Source organism: Helicoverpa armigera, chromosome 5 (genome assembly GCF_030705265.1).
Source record: "Helicoverpa armigera isolate CAAS_96S chromosome 5, ASM3070526v1, whole genome shotgun sequence".
In the NCBI taxonomy this organism is placed as follows: Eukaryota; Metazoa; Arthropoda; class Insecta; order Lepidoptera; family Noctuidae; genus Helicoverpa; species Helicoverpa armigera.
In genome coordinates, this window is record NC_087124.1 from 6,391,283 (window position 1) to 6,415,813 (window position 24,531).

General features: G+C 38.0%; 1 protein-coding gene across 1 annotated transcript; it reads right to left on the minus strand.

The window, feature by feature from the left end:
* Nucleotides 1–3,507: 3,507 nt before the first annotated feature.
* Nucleotides 3,508–23,321, minus strand: LOC135116593 (ATP-dependent translocase ABCB1-like). The gene is made up of 24 exons (XM_064034699.1): nt 23,149–23,321; nt 20,644–20,750; nt 19,564–19,621; nt 18,795–19,073; nt 18,466–18,566; nt 17,734–17,905; nt 15,878–16,049; nt 13,160–13,287; nt 11,714–11,938; nt 11,378–11,503; nt 10,589–10,792; nt 10,314–10,484; nt 10,039–10,225; nt 9,657–9,742; nt 9,127–9,288; nt 8,384–8,488; nt 8,009–8,170; nt 7,453–7,656; nt 6,948–7,189; nt 6,577–6,736; nt 6,080–6,274; nt 5,476–5,682; nt 4,805–4,951; nt 3,508–4,447 (listed from the first exon to the last, which is right to left on the minus strand). Exons 1-24 carry the CDS (start codon nt 23,269–23,271, stop codon nt 4,253–4,255), a joined length of 3,918 nt encoding a protein of 1,305 aa, XP_063890769.1. The 5' UTR covers nt 23,272–23,321; the 3' UTR covers nt 3,508–4,252.
* Between the last annotated feature and the right edge of the window lie 1,210 nt (nt 23,322–24,531).

Here is a 24,531-nt window from a genome sequence, read left to right on the forward strand (position 1 = left end):
ACGGACAGAAAGCACTGGTCCGAGTGAACGGAGGAGAGGAGCACAAGAGAGAGTTCATAAGACGAGTACATAAGAGAGTACATAATAGGAGTACATAAGAGAGTACACAAGATGAGTACTCTCATCAGTTGATAACGGAGTTCAAAAGAGACTACAAAAGATGAGAGAGTTCATAAGAAAGTACCTAAGAGGAGAACATAAGACATACATAAACGAGTACATAAGAGAAACAAAGTACATAAGAGAGTTCATAACAGGAGTATATTAGAGAGTACATATCAAAGAACATAAGAGACTAGAGATACTCCTATATGTAGTCCTCTTATGTACTCTCTTATGTATGGTCTTATGTAGGTACTCCTCTTATGTACTCCTCTTATAAACTTTTTTATGTACTCCTTTCATATACTCCTCTTATTTACAACTCGTTTCAACACTAACAGGCATAAATTAACCGCATCCAAGTATCGGTAACACAAAGTGCACGGTTCATTTGTGGGCCTTTCTTTGTATACCTACGCATTTATAAAAGAATCCCAGTTCATTTGTTAAAACTATCGGGCAGTTCTTTTAACATCAAAATTAAGGATATTTTTTTGAAAAGGCAAAAGGCGAAAAAGTATATAAGATGAGTATATAAGAGTTCATAGGAGAATATAGAACTAATCATTTAGGAAAAACTCCTATGAACTCTCTTATATCGGGTGTGTCGTTCATAATCACATTAAATGAAATGCGTTAATATACTGGTTAATATATGTCGATTAACACAAAGATAAAAGAAAAATACGTAAAAATAAAAAAATGATTTTTTGAAACAAAGTTAATAGAATAAAAATGTGCAAAAATTAGAACACCATATACAAGTCAGTCATTACAAACAACTGAAATTCTCAATTGAAAACTGACAGCTGTCAACTGATCAAAACATACGATACTCCTAACTTTATCTCTGCTTTACACAGGATGTTGTAAATTATAAAAACGAAAAATGACTCCTGTGGTTAAACCACTGAATGGATTAGGTTATTTTTTTTACAATTCGCCATAGAATATCATAAAGTATATGCGATATGATTTAATGTGATTGTGAACGACACACCCGATATACTCATCTAATGTACACCTCTTATGTACTCGCTTATGTACTCTTATGTACCTACTCCTTTTATACACGTACTGTAGACATATATAGTGCACAAGTATTTGCGCAGACACAGGTGCACTCACTATTCCTTAATTCTTATATACCTAGCCCAATGGGTCTATGACAATCCGAGGCAATCCGACACGACCGGAGAGAGGTCAGGCGTAGGACTACTCTCCGATGCACTGCTGTCACCAACTTCCAGGGGCCCGATCCTCCTAAGTTAATAATGTCAAAATCGAATAGAAATTGAAACGCAATATGATCGCAATAGCAGTTTTAACCATATCGGGCATTCTGCTACTGCAGAATACTTAAAAAACATCTACCTACATTTATCTAGTTATCCAAAAAGCCACAAAACACATAAAAATCCGCAAAAACGAGACTTAACTGACAATAAAAATTTATTCGTGTACCTAGACGACTTAAGTTAAGAAAAGATCTTAAAATTCGATTGTCTTGAAACGGGTTAACTTTTGCCCAGTGTATCCCATGGTCAAATTAGTCCGTACTGACCTATACTATCACCTCATGAAAGGATGCGGTCTACTTACCAGTAAGCCTGGGGCCCGATTCTCCTAATTTTACTTAAGCGGCATACGATTCACGTTCGACTCGATTCGACTGAGATCCAATCCCGACTCGATTACGATTGATGCGTATGTGGCATTCCGCTATTTTTTCTTTGAAATAAACGTTTTCATCCCTTTCTGTCATTCAATAATGAATCATTTTGTCCGCTAATTAATGATTTAATGGTTGTACAGCAAACTACCGTATATACTAAAATCACCAAAATAGCAGACCAATCGCACACCAATCAAATGTTAATCGAATACGATTGGTCTTTTATTAGTAGCAGAATGCCCGATATGGGCTTCGATTTCTATTCGATTTTGACATTATTAACTTAGGAGAAACGGGCCCCTGTAAAAAGAAAAGCGCCTATACCAAATTGGCAACAAAAAACAACATTGTCCATTTAAGGGTTAAGTACATAGGTTCGATATCAAATACGAATTGACTCGAATCTGTTTGCAAATCGTGCATGATTCACCAAGTCCTGTTTCAACACACTTATTTTAGACATTGATACTATACTCTAATATAGTCATGCAATGTCTAGACTTGCAAAGAGACCATGACTTTTGGTATTTTTTACTTCATACAGCGCACCTAGAAACTAGACAAATATTGATTAAGTTTTTTTTATAGGCCATGCATCACTCTAGCGCTGCTCAGACATTCAGCTAATGTAGTGAGCCCGTCTGCGGCTCCACAGATTTTATTATAACTAATTTATTTCATCGATTACGTCCGGTAATGGCCAACGGCTTATTGAATACGTCTTTTTGTGGCGCCTTTTTATTTGGAGATCGCGTCTAGAGCAGGCGGCCGCGGGACCCCGCCGCGATGGCATCCGCGGAATGCCTAAAAGGTGACTCGTGGATAAATTACGGACATTTCTTCCATTTTAACGATTCCCTTTATTATTTAATTTATTTTTATCGTATGTTACACATTTGGCTTATAACAATGTTTGTTTTTGGGTTTCATTAGCATAAAGCTCACGCTGGGGTGGAAAAAAAGGGCTCGACCATTTTGTTTCTCGATAGGATCTATTTTATCTTATGACGGGTGTTATTCGTTAAAGAGTTTCACGTGTCCATAGGGCAGATAGCGGGATGTCTCAATTTGGTAATTTGTCGGTTTTTTATCACGTCTGGGATGTGACATAATAAAACAATTAATTTATTATATTATCGCTCGTGGAGATGATTCCGATCAGTTAATATTGCCGGTGTAGGTACGCCGCTCTGCTGGACATTAATTGTTTTATGTAACAAGTAATTTTTATTAATTGCTGTTTGATAGGATAGATGGATGACGAGGAACACTAAAGTATTTTTATGCGGGATCTCACAATGTGCTGAACTTGACATCCCTACCAACTCCATCTACTTCCCTAAAACGATTAAATCAAAACTTGAAAAAGAAGTAGGTATTTAGGTATATTGCAAATGCATTGCCTTTAAATAATTCAGTAGTTATCAGATTATTAGAAACGCATTGTAAGTAGGACCCTCGGCAATAAACTCTGACAACAGTTGAGTTGGTCAAACTTTTGTAATGGAGTAAAACAAAAACTATGTTGTTCCAGCTTGTTTTGTGCGGAAATACAATAAGTTGTAAATCATTAGCGAGTTGTAAAAGTGCGCTGTAGTAATTTATTACGGTATAGCTATTCATTTGCTGGGGACTGAATACGCAACTTGTAAAATGAATCAATGAATTACTTAGAAACAAATCTTTAACAAGATGGTGCATTAAAAACTAATGATATAAAAAATGCAATGTTTTAACAAAAAATATAGATATTTATTTAACATAATTAGGCAGGTAGGCATTTAGTTTAATTATACAGCAATCGTTGAAAATTCGACCAATGTCAAACTTTCCTTTTTAAACACTTAACGGTTTCCATAGAACTATCAATTCATTATATTAATTTCAACTAAAGGTCAACTATAAAATCCTATTTATTTACAATCGCTTACAGTTTCCCCTGGCTCTTGGCAGTTAATACTTAAGTACAAACACTGAGTAAGGTGTAAAAAGACATTATTATCACATGAGGAATTTTAAATTCATTAAATTGTTATAAAAACTGGTTGTACAATTCGATATCACTTGTAGAATATTTTTTTTTAAATATTGTATAACTGCTTCGAAATTATCACACACAGCAATAATTGAGACGTCTAACTCGTCTCTTAAGTAGCATAACGTGGTAAACAACATTAAACATTTTTGCTTAGGTAACACTTATTTTAAATATATTTTTTTATTTACCTATTCTTTAAATTGTTATGTAAACTGGTGGTATACTTCAATATCACTTATAGATTTTTTTAATAATACATAAAATGATTCAAAATAAATTATCACACACAGCATTTGAGACGCCTCACGCGTTTCTTAACTATTTAGAACAACGTGGTAAGTGACATCAAACATTTTTGCTACGGCAACACTTCTTTATTATTTTTATTATTATTTATTCTTAACAATATTATCACGTATATTAAGCCTATATTAAAGTTAAGCGTAGCCTCTTCTATTGAGGTTGTAGTAGAGTCCCTTGCGCTCTATGAGTTCTGTGTGGGTGCCGGTTTCTGCGACTAAGCCGTCGTGTATGACGCAGATGACGTCAGCATCACGGACTGTGCTCAGTCTGTGCGCGATCATCACGCATGTGCGACCGGCCTTAGCAGCGTCTAGGGCTTCTTGTACCACCTGGAAATTGTAGTTAGGAGTTTTTTTAGACAGATGAGTAATAACTAGACTAACGCGTGGAGATGATTAGTTATAGCACTAAGTATAACATGATGCTTAGCAGCGGCACTAACATTGAATCTGAGGCGTTATGTAATAAGTGTATATGTATTTGGGCAGAGAGAAAAATAACTAACCAAGCTTATGACAGTCACCGATAACGCATCTTTTAGCTGGTAAAATTATTTTCAAAATTGGTTAAGCAAATAATAACAGAGATTAACTACTGAGAATGCTTCGTTTTCCAATAAGAATGTTAACTACATTTCCATTTAGAACAAAGTTGAAGTAAACCAATAAGATCACTACACTATTTACCTTCTCGCTCTCAGTATCAAGCGCACTGGTGGCCTCGTCGAGCAGCAACATCTTGGGCCTGCGTATGAGAGCACGAGCGATGGCCACGCGCTGCTTCTGACCACCAGACAGCTGTGTTCCTTTAGCTCCGATGTTCGTGTCGTAGCCCTGATGATAAATATTTGACTTTTAGTTTTAGTACATACTATTATATTGATATATCTCGCGGTTCCCCCCGTGTCCCTTGAGAAGTACTTTCCGTACCCGGATCATATAAAATTTTTTTCAAGTGAGCATTTAATGGCCAGATTATGGTCTTTTAATATTCCAAGTTACTGACTGGTCCACATCGTAACTGTGCTGTCCTGTTCTAAAGCGGCATTCGGCAATGACGCAATAATTTCGCGTATAGGTAGGTACTATATTGGTGGTGTCCTGAGTTACGTCGACCGTCGTGTTTTTTATTTTCGTAGCCAAAACATTAGCTTCATTTGCACTGTAGGTATAACCTACCTACTCAGGGATAATTTGTACTGCAAGAAAACTATTGTGAACACATGTTTTTTTTAAAGTACATCGTGTTTCTTGCTAGTTCTATTCCATGAGATCCACTACTTGAAATCCTGCAACTAGCTTGACGTCTCGAAAGCTTTTATAAGAAAAAATGAGTTTGAAGTTTCTAGATCACTTACCAGCGGCAATGACGAAATAAAGTTGTGTATATTGGCCTGTTTAGCGGCCTGTATGATTTCGTCCTGCGTGACTTTCTGCTCGTTGTTGCCGTACGCGATGTTCTCGCCGATGGTGCGGTCGAATAGAATCGGTTCTTGTTGCACGAAGCCGATCGCGCGACGACTGTCTACGAGGCGCAGCTTCGGGAGAGGTACGCCGTCTTGAGCCTGTTTGGACATTATGGGGGTTAGTGGAGGACAAATGAAGGTTTGTTGCCTCGTGTAGTCGTATAGTCGCAAGGCAGTAATTCATATTGTGCTGAACTGAAGTTGCCCCACTGCAGGTCAAGAAGATTGTTTATAATTTTTTGTCACATGTCGTATAGGTAGAGGCTTGGCACCAAGATACAAAATTTCTTTTTGGTTACCCATTCCTTATTGTGATCAATAAAGGCATCTCCTCTAACCCGATTACGTCTAAATGCACAAGATTGGCAGAAAGTTTTGTGTTTTGTGTTTTGTGGCAGTAGAATAAGCATGGCTATGGGTTACACTTTTCTATCTCCGACCACAGCAACAGGAGTCACAGAACAACATACCTACCTACCTAATAGTGAGTACTCACCACAATGCCCTCATCAGGATCATAGTATCTCTCGAGCAGCTGTATGACCGTGCTCTTCCCGCAGCCGCTGGCGCCGACGAGGGCGAGCGTCTTGCCGCGTTGAATCTCTAGCTGCAGGCCTTTGAGGACCTGTATCATCGGCCGCGTCGGGTAGCTGAACTTGATGTTTTGGAGACTGGCTTCACCTGTGCCTTTCTGTGGGGGGAAAGTTGTGGTTAAAATCATCAGTTTTCATTCGATGTGTGAATACAATTTTCAAGAGTTGCCCTCGATTTGTCAGGGTTTCCTTAAGCAAATTATGACCCTGATGAAAATGGGACCCAACTGCGAGTATACTCTTACATATTGAATACAGTAAAAAAATAAAAAATCGGTCGAGGTGTCTTCGAGAAATCGAGTAGCACAGAAAAAAGCAGACGAATTCAGAACCTTCTCCTTTTTTTGAAGCCAGAAGAAGAAAATTTAAATAGATACCTATGTGACGAAGGTAAACTTACGAAGTTGTGGACAGCAGGTCGTACGGGATCCGTGATCTTGGACTGTCGGTTGAGCAGCATGATGATGCGGCCGGCCGCCTTGATGCCCTTCTGGAAGTTCGGCGCGAACGCAAACGCTTGTGCAGCAGACGATGATCCCATTAATAGGGCTTGCGCAGACCTGCCACAAAACAATTGATGGAATTAGAAAAAATAAATTTTGTCAAAAAAAAATACTTTGCGTAAAAGGCAAAGTATGTTCTCTTTTATTTTTGTATTCCATTTAAGACCCTAGTCCCATTTCGGGGGAACCAAAGTAAGCAACTTCGTTAAAGCCCGTGGGAAAGGAAATTTCTGTGGGAAAGGAGGATTCTGTAGAACTGAGAACTTACTTAAACACCACATCGTAGGGGATGCCCTCGTTAACAATGAGCGTTCCTCCGTAGTACAGCGACGCTGCGATCACGAAGTTAAATATTCCTCTAGAGAGGCCGAATACGAGGCCTCGGTAGTGCGAGGCCTTGATGGCCTCCTGCAGTGCGGGGTTCAGCTGCTTTTCGTATTCCCGTCGGAAGGTGTCCTCGCGACCCAGGGATGCTACTGTTCGGACGTTGGCTACGGCTTCCACAGCAATCTGGATGTACAGAGAAGAATATAATTCGCTTAATGGGAGAACTCAGCAAAGTCTTAATGACCTATGTTTGATATAATAATGTAGATGTTGCCATGGTACAAGATTTAATGAGTGGATAAAATGTTATTATTACAATCAAGTAATTTTCAACTGAGAAGAAGTCCAGAGTAGGTACTGCTGGATGGACAAAACCGTAAGTATTTTAACCAATATATTTCTGGCTCTCCCCGTCAATCTTTTTACCACTTTAATAATGTTCTTACCTTAGAACTCTTCTCCATAGTCTTAGCAGTTCCGAAGGAGGCCTTATACGTCATCCTGCCTTGCTTATAAAGCACGAAGACGATGACAGGCACGAAGGTCAGCGCCACCAGTCCCACGCGCCACTCGTACACTAGCGATAGTACTAGAGCGAACCCGAACGTGCCTACTGCTTGGACCACTGTGCCGATCCTTTGGCCGGTAGCCTGGGAAGAAAGTAGAGGTATTTTTAGCATATTTTAGTCACTGTTGTCACTGATGTTATGTGTTGAGATGAGTCATATGTTTTAAGGTATCTGCTACCAGGTCATTTTCACGATTGTTACGATAGTTCTGGCTTAGAAATCGCTACCATAATAGAAATGCTTGCTAAAAGTTTCTTTGCCGTTGCATAGGGCAACGGCAAAGAAACTTTTAATTGCTCAAAGCTTGAGCCTCTTTTTGGCAATATTTACAAAGTACCTTGCATTTGCATTGCATTTGCATTTTCGATCGCAGTTTCTTATTTTGCATAGTCTACCACATTATAAGCTTTCATGAATCCTTAAACATACTTACTCCTTGCACAGTAGCAGCTTCACCGGACAGTCGCGCACAAAGAGCTCCAGTCGAGTTGTCCTTGTCATCATAGAAGCCGACCTCTTGTTCTAGCAGTTTCTTGAACATCATCTGCCGTAGCCTCTCCGTCAAGTATTCGCCCGCAATACCGTAGAAGAATACCTAAGAAATATTTATTTGGTGACGATATTTTCGGAACTTTTCGTATGAAGCTGGCGATCTCTTCTCGATCCTAAGCAGTAGGTACTGTTTTTGAATTCTCCAGTGCAATGCTTTATTTAGAAAGTGATAGCAGTAGCTATAGCTCTTAAGAAAGTTTACAAATACATATAGGAATTATAACATGTCCAAGTTAGATGTGTTATGTATTCTTACCACGATGAAGTTAGTGATTCCAGAGAAGACGCCAATACCGACAAATATCAGCGCGATTTTACGCACTTCATTCAAAACCACAGCAGGGTCCGGGTCAGATAGAATCTGAAAACAAGATCACTTTAAGTCTTTTTTCGATTTACGATCATTATTAGTATCCCTAAGACCTATTTTTGCCGTAAAAAGTCGTGGTGGCCTAGGGAGAACCAACCTCCCGAGTATGAGGGCGCGGGTTCGATTCCAGGTCAGGCAAGTACCAATGCAACTTTTCTAAGTTTGTATGTACTTTCTAAGTATATCTTAGACACCAATGACTGTGTTTCGGATGGCACGTTAAACTGTAGGTCCCGGCTGTCATTGAACATCCTTGGCAGTCGTTACGGGTAGTCAGAAGCCAGTAAGTCTGACACCAGTCTAACCAAGGGGTATCGGGTTGCCCAGGTAACTGGGTTGAGGCGAGACAAGAAGCGACTGCCTATCTGACCTGAGAAGGTCAGATAGGCAGTCGCTTCTTGTAAAGCACTGGTACTCAGCTGAATCCGGTTAGACTGGAAGCCGACCCCAACATAGTTGGGAAAAGGCTCGGAGGATGATGATGAGGACCTGTTTTTGCCAACCGGCAATTTCGTTGATGTTCTAAGACCATTGAAATTCTATTTGGAAAATAACTATCTTAATGCAAAAAACAGGGTGCAAATCCTACACAATTTTTGAATTTAACATGCATTATAACTAAAACTTACGGCGAGGAAGTCTCCGAATATGACAGCAAACAGAGGCATGCTGAAACCACTCATGAGCGAACAAACACTGGCGAGACTGACGCTCTTCCACTCCGGCTTGTTGAGCCGCAGAACTCTCCAGAACGAAATGTCTGGAACGTTGTCCACGTCTTCTTCTGTGTCCTGTGTGACATTCAAGAACTGAGTATTTGCCATCATCACGACATACATAGTATAAAACAAAGTCTCTTTTTCTGTCCCTGAACAGTGTTATCCTGTGCGGTGCCGGGGTGAGTCGCTAGTACGATGATTACAATGATTGCCTATTCAAATAACGGGAAGGTATTTTGTGGGTCGGGGTAGCTGGGTTGAAGTCAGGTAGGCAGTCGCTCCGTGTTATAAGCTGGTATTCAACTGTATCTGGTTAGAATGGACGCCCAACATAATAACTAAATATAGCTTGGAACATTCTGGGATGACTAATGTGGATAGAATGATTGAGAAGAACGACGGTAAACAATGAAGAATGAAGTAATAGAAACTTTACTTACTCCAGTTTTAAAATCGAGGAATTCCTCTTCATCTTCTTCATCCTCTACACTTGTTTCTGACGTTTCGCGCATGAGTCTTGATTTATCTGCAAGTCAAACGATAACATTTTTGATCGTCTTCAAATCGTACTGGGTTTAGGTTAAACATGGTCATACTTTGTAACTAGTTTGTTAACTAATCAGAGAATCATATAAGACCTTTCCATACATAAAAAGACAACAAAATTCCAGACTGATATCTACCCTAATGGCATTTTCAGCCTCCATGAGACCAACTTTTTGGATCCATGCAACTAGTGTGATGGTACAAATGAACCTGCAAAAGCCTAATTGAAAAAAAAAAAAACGACTTCGACTTATGGAACACTAAAGATGTTCGTACCATTAGTATCTTCAGCTCCTAGATTCTGCAGCATGACCATGTCATAGTAGTGTCCCTTCTGCGACATCAACTCGTCATGGTTGCCGCGTTCGACTACTACACCACTCTTGAATACGTATATGACATCCACGTTTCGGATGGTCGACAGTCGGTGAGCTACCACTAGAGTTGTGCGACCTTTTTGAGCCTAAAATTGTGAAAATGAGACATTCAGTGCTCAAAAAGAATGAATTCTAATTCACATAAACAGTTATCAAAGTATATAAAAATGTTACCTTATCAAGAGCTTTCTGCACCCTGGCCTCAGAAGAGGTATCAAGTGCACTAGTGGCCTCGTCCAATAGCAGTATCTTGGGATTCCTCACGAGAGCACGCGCAATAGCAATGCGTTGTTTCTGACCTCCTGACAAAGAAGCCCCTCGTTCTCCGACTAATGTATCATAGCCCTGTGTTCAAAAATTATGTAACATAAACCAGGTCGTTTTGTCCAAAAAATACACTTCATATTTGAAATGGCTAGAATTTCCTGGAATGTTGGTCTTCTTCTTACCTTCGGCAGTCTCATAATGAACTGATGCGCATTAGCCTGTCTGGCGCAAGCCTCAATCTCCTCATTGGTACAGTTCTCACGCCCATAGCGAATGTTCTCCCGGACTGTGGTATTGAAGAGAACGGGCTCTTGACCCACGAGGCCGATTTGGTCTCGCAGCCATCGGACTGATAAGTCGCGGACATCATGCCCGTCGATTGCCACCTAAAAAGATTTTGTTATTGAGAAGATGGTATTTTTCTTCTTCGAAATGAAGGACCTTGTGGATAACTAGCAACTACAGTGGCTAGATCGGTCAAAGGAAATGAAGCGCTTAGGTCAGCTGCATCTGATCAGACTGGAAACCAACACGAGAATCACCGTGGAAAGTCTGAACTGGTAATTATAGCGGGTTGGTACTAAGTTTTATTTTTAAGATAAATAGAAATGAATGATGCAGATAATAGGTGTAAACTGGACGTACAATGTTATCGTTTTCATGGTAACAGATATGTGATAGGGTGATAGAGTGGGGAACGATTATTGCGCTATTAATAAAAGTTAGATCTGAAACTGACGTAACTACCAATTCTATTTAATCATTTTCGATTAAATGGAATTGGTTTTTCCTATCCTTGGTAATTCTACGCATAATGATGTAAAAATTATCTATTTACTTAAGATTAGGTATGTACTTTAAGTGGAGTAGCTGATGAAATTTAAGGACTTTTCATTAACCACTTTCACCTGAAGAGTTGAACTGGTTTATCCTGTCTTTTAAATATATAATTTAGGGTTTTTCATACTTACACTGCCATCAATGACGTCATAGAACCTGGAGATCAGCTGTATGATGGTAGACTTGCCGCAGCCGGAGTGGCCGACCAATGCCACAGACTGTCCACGCTTCACACTAATGTTTATACCCTTCAGTACCTGTAGGGACAAAGTTAAAACAGTGTTATCGAGTGGTTTGCCCCGATAACCTAGATGTCCGTCGTATTCTAGAAATAGAATAGGGGAAGTAGGATTACTATCTTATCAAGAGTCCGAGTACGCATTTTACCGATTTCAAATCAGCATGCCTGTTTTCGCAACGGGTCATGGCATCACTAATTAGATGTATTTTGGGTTTGTTAAACTTACCGGAACATCAGGTCTGGATGGGTAATGGAAAATAACGTTCTTCAACTCGATGTTTCCTTGAATATTAGAGGGCGTTGTTCCCCTATTCAGCAGGGGGTTAATAGTGGGAATATTGTCGATCATGTTGAAGATCTGGGCCCCCGCGCCTCGGGCAGACCCGAACACCTCCATCAAAGTCGACGATATGCCGAAGTTTGCCGAACCAGTCATCACACCGAAGAATACCTGAATAGACATTTTCATGTAAATTCTTATAGTCATATACCTAACCAGTAGATACAAAGCAATCTAGTATTAATAAGCTCAATGAGTCAGTCAAAACAACTACAGACTGATGAAATATTTATTGAAAGATTATCAATTAAAGATATGGGTGCTAAAATGTAATTAACTGACTCAATAGATACATATAAGTCGTGACGTAAATAATCGATTAATCACTGCATCATAACAACATTAATGTTTCAACTTTGATTATATATATGTCTAGATGTAGCGTCGAGTGCCCGCAAGCGTGGAAAAAAATGTCAATGTACTGTTCATCGACATTAGCTTTCCTGTCAATCAGAACAGATCGTGCCGCTTAACTGTCAAAACGTATTACGCGCGCTAACTAAAATACAAATAACAGAGGTAAAATGACGACATGTGCAATTAAAGTCTGCCGGAATTATAAAGGAAGGCTAAAAAGTGCCAATAACATCACCTATCATCGGTCAAGTGACCCAGAAAATTAATATTTGTTTTTTGTAATTATGTATACTAAATCACGCCATATTGTATCAGTGTTGCCAGTTGCTGTTTTTCATTTTCCCAACTTCACGTGTTTATGCTATGTATAAAGGATTTTTTTTTAAGCATTGCGCAAAAAAATAATAGGTATAATTTCTATTTTTATTGCTCGGATAGACATTTTCTGATTCTCCGAAATATTATCTACTATTATTTAATTAGTAAATTATGGTCATCAACGTAACATCATTTTTTAATAGAGTAATCCTATTGTTAGGAGTCAGTGGATAGACTGCATTAAAAAAGCCGCGGAGATGCGATGTGGACACCAACAAAAAATACCGTAGTCTGTTCCGATCACTCCCGCAGCAAGGACATGAGTACTGTCGACAAGATAGGGCGCCGAAGACTGACAAAAGGAGCAGTGCCAAGCAAGGTTCAATTTTCTATAAAGTTATAATATTAAACCGAATAACACTATGTATACAAACTTATTTATTTAGTCTATTTCTTTTTCATTATTTATGGGAGAATCGTAGAAGCTGGTATCATTATTTACGTCAACGCGCAGTGTAAAATGACATCTACACGCACACATGCATAACAATTTTGTCTCTGCTTCTTTGTTGGGATTGTATGGTGACACTCCATCTAGACATATATATAATCAAAGTGTTTCAAACATTTTCTGCTTCGAATAAATCTAGTCCTTACCGCTATCATAGTAGATATATCATAGTCTTCATCAGTGGACAATAGCCTGTAGCCGAACCAGAAGGAAAGGGCGTATGCGCAGAAGATGCAGAAGAATAACAGTCCCATGGCCAGGCCGTTGAAGAAGCCTGAAATGAATGATCGAAATGTTATTCTGTGTCTTCTCAAGTAAAGGATGGACGAAGTACCTATGTATGTAGGTCCTGTTAAATGTAGATGAGCACGATTTTTTTTTCTGTACCTACTATAGTTTAATGTCTTTTGTTAACAAGCCCAGTACTGGGATTCTATAAAACTCGATCAACAACTCGCATTTCACTTCGATTCGTAATGTCATTTCATACTTTAGGGGAGGTAGGGGAGGGATGGGCACTTTTTCACAATTTATTGCATAAAAAATCAGATTTTACAGATCATTATCAACTTTTATTGCCATTTCTTATATTCGGCTAGATATAATGAAAGAGCTTTCCTAAAAATTACAATCAGTTTCAACATTACGAGATATTTAAACGGTTTTATTTAGCTCACCCCGTTTGTTTTATTATTTATTCTTGGATCAAATTTAGTAATTCAAATTTCACCCTCTTCCTGTCAACCGATTGGTCTGAAATTTTGTATACACCTTTAATTAAATCCAATATGGCCGCCGGCACAAAATGGCACAGCCCCCTCAATATGGGTATCAAATGAAAGGGCTACACAAGTAGAATACTGTCAGCAACCCCAGCGGGGCGCAACAGGGCCAAGGCCTGCCTGCACGTCGATTCTATAAAATTCGAACAACAACTCGCATTTCACTTCGCTATTCACTCTCACTTCGCATTCGATTCAGAACGACCTTGATTTTGCATTCTGTAAACATCACCTAATCACTTGCGAAGTGAAGTGAGCTCGACATCGACCAATGCTGTGCTAGTGACTTCCCCACTCGACAAAATGTCAACCGAGATTAATCAGTTTTTAATTTTATCAGTTTTGACACAGAATTTCAGCTAAATATGATGTTTTAGTTATAATTTGTTATTGTAAGGAATTTGAGGCAGCTTTTAAGTATAAAATAAACAGAAATCTCTAAATTCGTGCTGTGAATATAATCTATGCTTACCCTACGAAAAAAAATACTGACAGCGCCAATTTGCCTTTCTTGCTGATTTTGAGGAAACCTTATATATTTTTTTACTACGGCCGGATTGTTCAGAGCTTCCACTACTTCATTTAAACTACGAATTCTAGCAGATTGTTGACGCTTTTCTAAATTATCTAAAGCATGAGCTTCTTCTAATAAAGATTTAAGCAAAAACATTCTAGCCATCGTTAAAGGTAGGCACTTAATCACTTTAAAACACTTAGAACTTTATTTAAACACTATTTTAAATATAATAGTCTCTAGATCAAGTTGGCAACGGTACCTGAAACAAGATTCTATAAAGGATTTTTCGCGCAGATTTATAACCTCACAAATTTTCACTGACGAAGAAGAGCAAAAATTTACAAATTATACATTACATGGTATGTCCAAGCCTCCCTACCATAGGGAGCATTGGACACTTTTGACTAAGTTTATGAAAAAAAAATCGGTAAAAAAACTTTTAAGTTAAACGGTTTTATCTTATGTGCACTGAAAACTAGAAAATAAAAAATAGTTACTTACCTGTCAACCTACGTAGGTGGTCCCGGTCATATTAGACTAAAATAAAAACGTGGGGCCCATTAACTATTGCTGTAGTACTCTCTTCTAAAGGTATAATAGGTGTGGATTGCATCGACTTACTATAATTGTAACTGGAGATTTTGACAATCAATAATTAATAATAGAAAATACACATACCTTTCATTAGTTTTCTTTATAACGATCCGAAACCGCAACAAAATATTTAAGTACTTTTACGAGTGTTTGTTCTTGACAACTCACAGAAATGACAGATAGTCTATGGATGAACACCGTTACCAGTCGGTAACGTAAACTACCCAATAAAAAAAAAACTATGATCAAATCAGAATAAAAGGACCCCCTTTATTCTGATTTGATCATGTCTCCCAACTGCCCATCTCCCCTACCTCCCTATAGATAGACAGATTTTGACAGATCTGTCAAAATCTCGACTTTGATTTAGTTCAACTTGTCAACACGCTCGATAGTGAAGCGCTAGTGTAGTTTGACAATGTCAATCACGAAACTTTAAGGTAGAATTCCGTGGGTCGCGATTGTCGCAGCCGCGCGCGACAAAAGTCAACCTATGAAAATGTATGGCACCGCTGCCGAGGGCTGCGACAGTCGCGCGCGGACGACGAATTTCGTGAGCCGCTCGCGGCCGTACGCTTCTCAACATGGTCTAGCGCTTAATAACATCTATAGAATTTTAGTAAAACCAGAATTAAATTTTTGACAATGCCGCGAGCAGCTTACGAAATTCGTCGGCCGCGCGCGACTGTCACGGGCCTCGACAACGGTGCCATACATTTTCATAGGTTGACTATTGTCGCGTCCACGGAATTCTACCTTTAGATCGAAGTCGAAGTGAGAGTGATGTCGAAGTGAGTTGTGATATTTTATAGAATCGACATGCAGACCACATTGTGAGATCGCAAATGTTATTGCTATCGGGACAATGCAACATAATGGGGACAGCTAGAGCCTACTATGTAATCGTCCACCTATAAATACAAGAAGATAGAAACGTGTGTATAACAATAGTCCCCAATTCTTAACGTTACCTTTCTTGATGTTGATTTTCCTGGCTTCCCTCAGATGTCCCTCGTACCTCACCATCTCCTTGGACTGGCCGCTGAAGGCGTATACAGTACGTATGGCAGATATTACTTCCTCGGCTATGGCACCAGCTTTGCCGGAGGCTATGGCCTCTTTTTTGCCGAATCTGGCTCCTACCTATGAAACCAATTTAAAATATTTCTCATACGATTTCTTGCATTTGATGTAATGGAGCAGAATGTAATGGACTAAACGACAGCAGTGTAATAAGCAAAAATATGGGTAACGTGGAAGGGACATTAATATTATAAGTGGTGCCTGATATTTATTTTTTTCAATTTATTACTACTACTGTTACCCATGGTGCATATTGTTCAAAAAGAGTTCTATTAACTTCCAGATAGGGACTAAAACTAGACTGTAAGGGCCTGCGGTGTCGACGCGCAATTCCTCACAAGCGTAATGTAAGACGATGGTAAATGGGCGAGTTGGAAAAGCCGGATCGATGATGGTTACAAATGTAAAGTAATTATGGTTATCTAATCCCTTATTAAGATAAAGATTGTATAGTAACATATACTATCAGTATACACATAAACAAAATTGGTATTTTTATTACTGCTCCATATCACAGGTTTTACACGAACCTAACACGAAATATGACGCAACAATTTAACTTGTTGCTAAAAAAATAATTACGTTAATATGTGTTATCTTTTGCGACAACATTTCACCATACTCCTTTGATACAGATTAAGAATATAGGTAGTAGGTACCTACATTGATTACCTAATGCTTATAAATAAAACAATAACTCTATTTACAGGTGCTGGATTGTACCTACATTATGATTAACAGTCAAGTGCCTAAGTAATTTAAAAAAAATGAGAAGTTCCTACTGTAGGTACCTATATACAGATGACAGCTGTTATGAATGAAATTTAGGATCTTAAATAATGGTAGCGTATGTACAGACGCCAGCTTCTGTCAAATTTCTTTAATAGATTTTGAACCTTCTGGGAAAACTTCTTGAAGTATTTAACAAAGGAGATTGGGCAAGAATGTATGAAGTTTGGTCCAAATGTCCACCACGAACGAGACCTATGTAATTAAATAGTCCACTTAATTAAAGCCAAAAAAAAGTTATAGCCAAAAATGTATTCTTAATTTTCGGTACTTTTTGTATGTTATCATTATTATTTTTTATTTTTTTCCACTTCCATTTCCGCACTTTATCTAAAACTAAGATGAGTAAGACCCATTTGCATATAAACAACCCAGTTTTTGCCCGATGGATGTACGAATCACTAACCAATTGAGGCGCCAGAAGTGCTTGAATATACTCAGCGGTGCCTGGATCTAAGAAAGAAAGTTCGATGTAACTGGTGGTGTCTTCTCTCTAATAATGAACCATTCTATTTTGTCAGAAGTCACAGAAAGTACGAAAATCGAACATCACGAAAAGTAATTGAAGAAATGAAATTGAATAAATCTATAAAATGTTTTAATTGATTTTGCTATAACTTTTTTCTGGCATCATTTTTTTTTTTCATAACAAAAAATGTTCTATATTTAACGGGCTATCTAGCCATATAGGTCTCGTTCGTGGTGGACATTTGGACCGGAATCGCTCATTGTCCTTTGGGTAGGTTGACCTGCTGGCGTCTGTACATAGGTACGCTACCATTATTTAAGATCCAAAATTTCATTCAAAACAGCTAAGCTTGAATCTTGATTATTAGATTACCTATCTATACATTGTATAAGTATTTAGATAACCAAGTTGCGGGACGCGGACGGTGACACTTATTTGACCCACTGTTTTAGGTTAATTTATTTTTATAAGTGCTGAGAGACTCACCAGTCCAGCGACACCGACAAGCGTCAAAGTGACAGGGAATGATATGAGACACAGCAGAGCCAGCTTCCATCCCTTGACAAGAGCCATGATCACGCTACTGAAGAAAGCTGCCTGGTAGAACACGAAGGTAGCCAGCTTCTCGCCTATACCATCTTCTAGTTTCACCACATCACTGTAAGCAATCATTTTGGTAAGCCTAAGATACTCTTTCGTAAGTAAATCGCGTTAGTCTACGTAGGTATGAGTGTGCGGGATTTTGGTCCAAGGCCAGGCAAGGCTAATGCAACTTTTCTCACTTTGTATGTATTTCCTTAGTATTAAGTATCTTGGCCAGCAATAGCTGATTAAATCGAATCCAGACCAGGCAAGGCCAATGCAACTGAGATTGACTTTCTTAGTATATCTTGGACAGCAATGGGTGATAAAAAAGTGAAGAAAAACATCTCGAGGAAACCTGGACCATGAAGTGTGAAATCACCAACCTGCACTGAGCAAGCGTGGTGATTAACGCTCAATTTTTCTCCGTGTGAGAGGAGGCCTGTGCCCAGCAATGGTACGATGAAAAGGTTGTGATGACGAGATATTCGTGAATTTTATAATGGACGTGGACGTCATTATGAAAATTTCAAGAAGGCAGTAAACGACAACGATGAGATCAATTACTTTCGTATAAGGAAAACTTGAAAAGTTCTTATGTGTCCTACACCTTAGCGAATTAAAATTTAGACTTACCTGTTAATTTTGGAAGCTATGTCAGCGTTCTTATGTATATCGTAATACGCAAAATCTTGGTTTAGTGCTGCTTTTAAGTATTCTTGTCGTATTACATGTACCTGGAGATGAAACCCATTTAGTTGTAGTAGGTACTTAGATGCTCATTAAAGATAACAATATAAGTAGGTTAGGTTAGGTTAGGTTCATCATCCAAATTATCTTACATAAAGTACTTTATGTAGACAATTTGGATGATGTTCTAATATTATAAGAGATGCTTGTGACATAATATTGAATTGAAACAATTGAAGTCCAAATTCGTAATTTAAAATTGATTCCTTACGTACTTGGTGATAAGCCGCTATGTTCATCAGCACTGTGGCGGCATACGAGAGGACGATGAGCACCACTCCAGTGACGGTGTTGTAAATAGCAAAGAACATCAACGCTTCTAAGAAGGTGTCAGGGTCCGGGTTCCCATCTCTGATAGAACTTCCATATGCTACCATAGCATCTAGTAAGAACGCTAGCAGTAATGTGTTGATTGGCGTAGAACATGCTGCCACTACTGAGCATATTAACGCACAAACTATGAATATTTTGTCCTTTTTCGTCGCGAATCTGAACTGAAAATAGAAGATATGGCTAGAAAATACATGTTTAATTTTAAGATTTTTATGTAATTAGGTTGCCTATATTATTAGAAGTAATTCTGGAAATGGGGTCCAATAACACATTTGTTCCTATTAGAAACTTTTTGGTATTCAAATGGCGTGTCAATCTGAACACGTCCGTGTTTAGGTGATAAGCGGTAATGTTTACATGAACATTCCATTTCTATTATTGACGTTAGGTGCTACTATCAGTGGTGAAGTGGCAGCCTTAAAGTTAATAAGCTAAAAGCATCAAGTGACGAAACAGATCGATATTAGTACTACGACGGCGACGCACGCATAGTGGAAATGAAACGGTTTTTTTGCATGTTTCTAATGTGCCTCTGTGTAAACTAGTTAGTTCTATGTTAGTATGTTACTTATTTGTGCTTTGTATTGCACTTTGGCTTGGCACCAAATCAAGAAAATTTATTTAAGAATTAAAATACAATTTAGAGCTTACCAGTGTAATAAATGGTATGCTTGGGACTTCATCTGCCTTGCTATCCGCTTCTGAACTTCTGCAAAATAGTAATTCACTTTACTAATAAATAATAAATGCTTAGATAGGATAAACTGAACTTTATCTATTGCGAGTAAGTCCGTAGGTATTCCGTTTTATAGCATAGGCGAAATTGTTGAATTAAGTTTATTATTTTACCGCTCAACGCTTGGAAACTCATTTGAAACGACGAAATGATGGTCAGGGATCACAATAAATTATTAATCAAGCCGAGGAGAACAAATCATCAAAATCCTGTTATATCGACCAGCAACGATGATCCCATTTCTAAGCTTTTTGTGGTATACACGTTAAACAAAAACAATTTTATTTACATTGTTTATAAATGTGCCCACGCAGACTGTATCTGGAAATTCTCAAGATTAAGATCAAGGTTACAGTTCTAGAACTGACATGTTGATCATTTTAGATTTTATGGTCATTCTATTGACATACCTGCGTACTACCTACTAGGTAACTCATAGGTAAGGTAACTAATAGAATTTTATAGCTTCGATTCAGCAAATACCAAAAGCTACAATTTGCTTCCTTATACCGAATTTTACGATCAATAAGTATTATAATTCATGGCGATAAGAGTTTTGATAAATTCCGAATAATGAATTATCATGAAAAACAGCAGTCTCATCCGTCATGTAACATTATGAAAGAATGTTGATAGGTCAGTAGGAAACGTGTAACGTAACGCGACCTTCTCCTGAATATAGTTAGTTTATTTTTAACTCACGGTTAAGGTACCAATAGCTGAAATGTAGAAGACATTTCTAGTATCGATGAGTGATGAGATCACATCTAATCAGAATTAGTGCGTTTCATTTGTGGTACAGCACAGATGTGTTGTTTATTATGATAAAATTGTATTGCGCGCCGGGCTTTAATTAATAAGAGTTGCTGATCAATTGAAACAATTTGTGTTCAGTGTCATTCAAGTTTACAAGCACCGTATCTGCAGATTTACTATGAGTTCGCATGTTTACTATGGGTTACACACGTACAAAGAAAATGTCAATGTAAACTTACGTGTCCGAGTCTTTGCCTTTCGGGAACTCTCCATTTAAAGGGTCTGGCAACTTGTTGCCATTCTCCTTGTCACCTGGTTTCAGTTGCCACCCATTTCCGTCGGAGTCCTTCATTATAAATAATTTAACCTTAAAATAATTACACAAAACTAGGCACTACAGAAGATGTAGCTCCTGTGTATTAGACACTCATTGCACTAATGTACTGGATTCATTCGATGGCACCTTTATCCGAGCTAGACCCATCCGCGACTAACGTCCTACCCATGATACGTTATCAATAGTTATATCAATTCGATAAAGCATGAAAGGCACTCTAAAACCACAATGCGATTATAATGTATAACGTATAGTTCATAACAGTGTCGGTGAGGCAATGAGCGTCACGATTTCTTCATTCGGGAAAGCTAAAGCTACAAATAGTCAGGAGTTTGGTGCGAAACGGTTCGTTTTTCATCCGCTTCGACGTTCCTCGTGCGTTAGCTAAACTCTATGTTAAACTCGCAGGTAAATACTTAAGTAATTTCATAGTATCGATTCTATTTTTTCCGCGTTTTGATCCTATTTTCTCCACTAGGAGAAAAGAATGAATTGGCCTAACCTTTGAAAAGAGTCAAACATCATTTTAAATGCTAATCTTAATTCCGAGTTAGGGAACACACTTATAGATAGCTTTGTTTGTCTTTGAAAGTAGTTGCTACGATACGATTTTTTTCCCACGATTCAGTAGATAACAACCATTTATAGTGGAAAGAAACTAATATAACGCAACTTTTACAAAGCTCGTAGAAATTATGACTGATTCATAATTAGCCAAGTGTGTTTGTCCCGGCTGGCCTGTCGGCGCACCTTCATGCTATCGATTGCCGGATTCCAGCTGATTCAAGGCTGCGACATTGTATCAAGGCGACATGAAAATAATCCCGCGAAAACAAATGAATATCATGGTCAGTCACGTTCCTTGATTTGACTATTATGAACTTTATGTTCAATTATTCATAGTTTACTATTCTACCTATTCTAACTATTCAAAATGAAAATTATGAAAAGCCTCACTGAAGCTCCATAGGCACGATTGTCAGTTGTTGTTATTTAGGTATTTGATCAAGTGATGCAACATTATTAGAGCTGTTTGTAAGCATCGATCGTAGCTTTTTATTTAATTTCTTTTTATTTTTGCATTTTTTTACCGAACTCAAACATTGTCAAACACATGACTATCTCACACACACACAGTCATGTTTATTTATTTGGAAAACAAAACTAAACAGCGGGTTTTTTCGTTTTTGCTAATCATCTCATTTTGCTTTAACATAAGGCCGCTTCAAAAGCATATTCTTTTATGTTGAATGTATATCGCAAAATAAGAGAACGTACCTAATTAAGAATTTATCTGACTTAGTTTCATATCTTCAACCAAAAAACTACGAAGATAATTAGGTATTTTCACACTTACCTACGAATTTACTTGCACATTATGAAGAATATATTTTTTTAATAAATACATAGAAATAAACCATCGAAGTAACTTAACGGTTCTCTAAATAATAAAATTTAACAAAACAACACAAATTCTAAGAATGTCACCAAAACCATATTCCAATTTCAAATTGTCTTGTATAAAAACTGATAACTGACCATGGACAATATTCATTATGATAGTGATTTATGGGGCACCTCCTTTGTGAGTGTCCGTCACGGTGGGCCACAGGATTCACTACACTATTGTTTCCCATAAAGTATGTTTCGTAAACAAGACGTTGGGTGCGTGCATTGTCCAGCGTACACTTTTGTCACTTCCACAACAATTTTAACAAAGCCTGTTACATTTTAGTTGGGCGTAACTAATGCACGAGTGACAGATTTCTTAAGATCCAGTCTTTGATTAAATAAGTTGTTCTTTTTTCAAAAGTCAATGGTTTGTTTTCATATTGTTGTAGTGTAAACATTGTTTTGTGAGTGTCATAATTTACGATTTGAGGTGTCCCTACTTTCTATTTAGTGCAGGTATAATCTATGCAAAAAGAAAACAGTGGCAGTCTATTTTCCACGTAAATCTCAAAGTAAATAATTAACAGTGCCATTTTTAATGAGCCCATAATAGGTCCTACATATCAAGCGTTTTGTTTTTGTGGAATGGAATGTGTTGCCAACTTGACTCTAATTAACTCAAGACAAAAACGACGAGCTTGGTGTTACCACCCGACTACTTATAATATAAGTAACTAAGGGCTGATTTTTCAATCGCCAGATAACTTTTATCTGAGGAATATGTTTGACGTTTTGACAGCTTTTGTATGGAAAATATGTCAAACCGCCATATTTATTCCTCAGATAGAAGTTAACTGGTGATTGAAAAATCAGCCCTAAGTAAAGTAGATAGGTACCTAGATACTTAATTAGAAGGTCGTTATTCTTGGTTATTCAAATCTTGTGGTGAACTATATGGAAGTACCTACAGTTCAAGGTGTTTATGAATAAAATCTATGTACGTGAGTTGGCTTACCTTTTCCGGTGGAGTACCACTCGACGGTATCAACTTGAACCGCTCCTCAGGGCTGGAGGCAGTGGCCACATTCCTTTTCTTTGGCACCTCCATAAATGTTAGCATTACCCGAGGCTGAAACATTTTGACTAAATACACTACACGATCCGCTGAGCAACGGCCACTCCTCGCAAATCATTAAACTGAATGACAATAAACTCGCCAAATGATTGTGCGCTCAAATTATTGTATGGAGACTACATGGGCTCGGCACAAATGTGTCTGTATTCTGTATGGAACCGTACATGGTGCTCCCAAATATTTATTATAGGATATACCTACCTGGATACGGTATGTTTTGAAATAGCTCTACATCTATCCGGTAGGTTCTAACGGCAGCGACAGCCGAACTACTGTATTTCTATTCATTTATATGTAATTTTTCTTACAATTTTCCTGCTCAACGTTTGGTAAATATGTCATTACAATACTTAACGCAATGAAACAACGCAGTCAACCGTATTCGCATGTTTACGTTACATGTTTTTTAGTCCAGAGATTTAATAATAAGTAGTGGCGACGTCCTTGAACGAGCGGCGGCAGTCATAGCGTTATGAAATCATTTGCTTCGCACATGGCATTTAGATAACGCAGATTTCAGAACTGTGACATCACGGTTCTAACGTCACCTATGACGTCAGACTACTGAAAAATCTGTCAACAGCTGATCTACATAAAATAACTAAACACGCATAAGTATGTGGGTAGTCACCTATTTTTCAATACTTTCCTTACTGTGTGGTTAACAAGCTTAATAATTTGCAAATTTTATTGCCCATTTTAGGTATTATTTTTTACAAATTAGGTACGAACCTAATAATTAGTTTGTCAGATTAAGTCCTAGGTAGGTAGCTCTTCTGCTCTCTCCTTTCCTTCTTTTAACTTTGATATTTAGCTACCACACTGCCGCTAAAGTTAAATATGCCTTCGGTATTAGTATTCTTACATTTGTACAGGTTTATCGGAAGTAAATAGTGTTGCCTAAGTTTCTACAGTATGTTGGTTCTAGGTAAGCTAGTCTAGCTATTAATAACAAAAATATGACAAATCGCACATTTTTAATTAAAAAGCGTAGCATAAATAAACATATAATGTAATATAAATAAAGAAATACAGAAATTAAAATTAAAATGAAATTATTATGAAATAGTTTTATTCTGAGATTACTCACGGCGCGACGGGCTAACGAGAGAGGGGAGAAGGCCAAGGTTAGGGTTGCCACCAGTACTTAGTATCCAAAATAAGTTTCCAAAATTAGTAGTTTCTAACACAAACTCGACATACGACGTATTATAGAAAAGCAAAGAGTTGAGATGAATTCAGTATTAAACAAACAATTATCAT

What these genes read in the sequence shown, in the direction of transcription:
- LOC135116593 (XM_064034699.1), bottom strand. Translation starts at nt 23,271, where the DNA reads ATGTTTCAGCCTCGGGTAATGCTAACATTTATGGAGGTGCCAAAGAAA. An exon ending in GACCTGCTGTCCACAACTTC is followed by an intron (nt 6,275 to 6,576) that starts GTAAGTTTACCT and finishes TTCCCCCCACAG; the next exon opens with AAAGGCACAGGTGAAGCCAG. An exon ending in TTGATACTGAGAGCGAGAAG is followed by an intron (nt 4,448 to 4,804) that starts GTAAATAGTGTA and finishes TACAATTTCCAG; the next exon opens with GTGGTACAAGAAGCCCTAGA.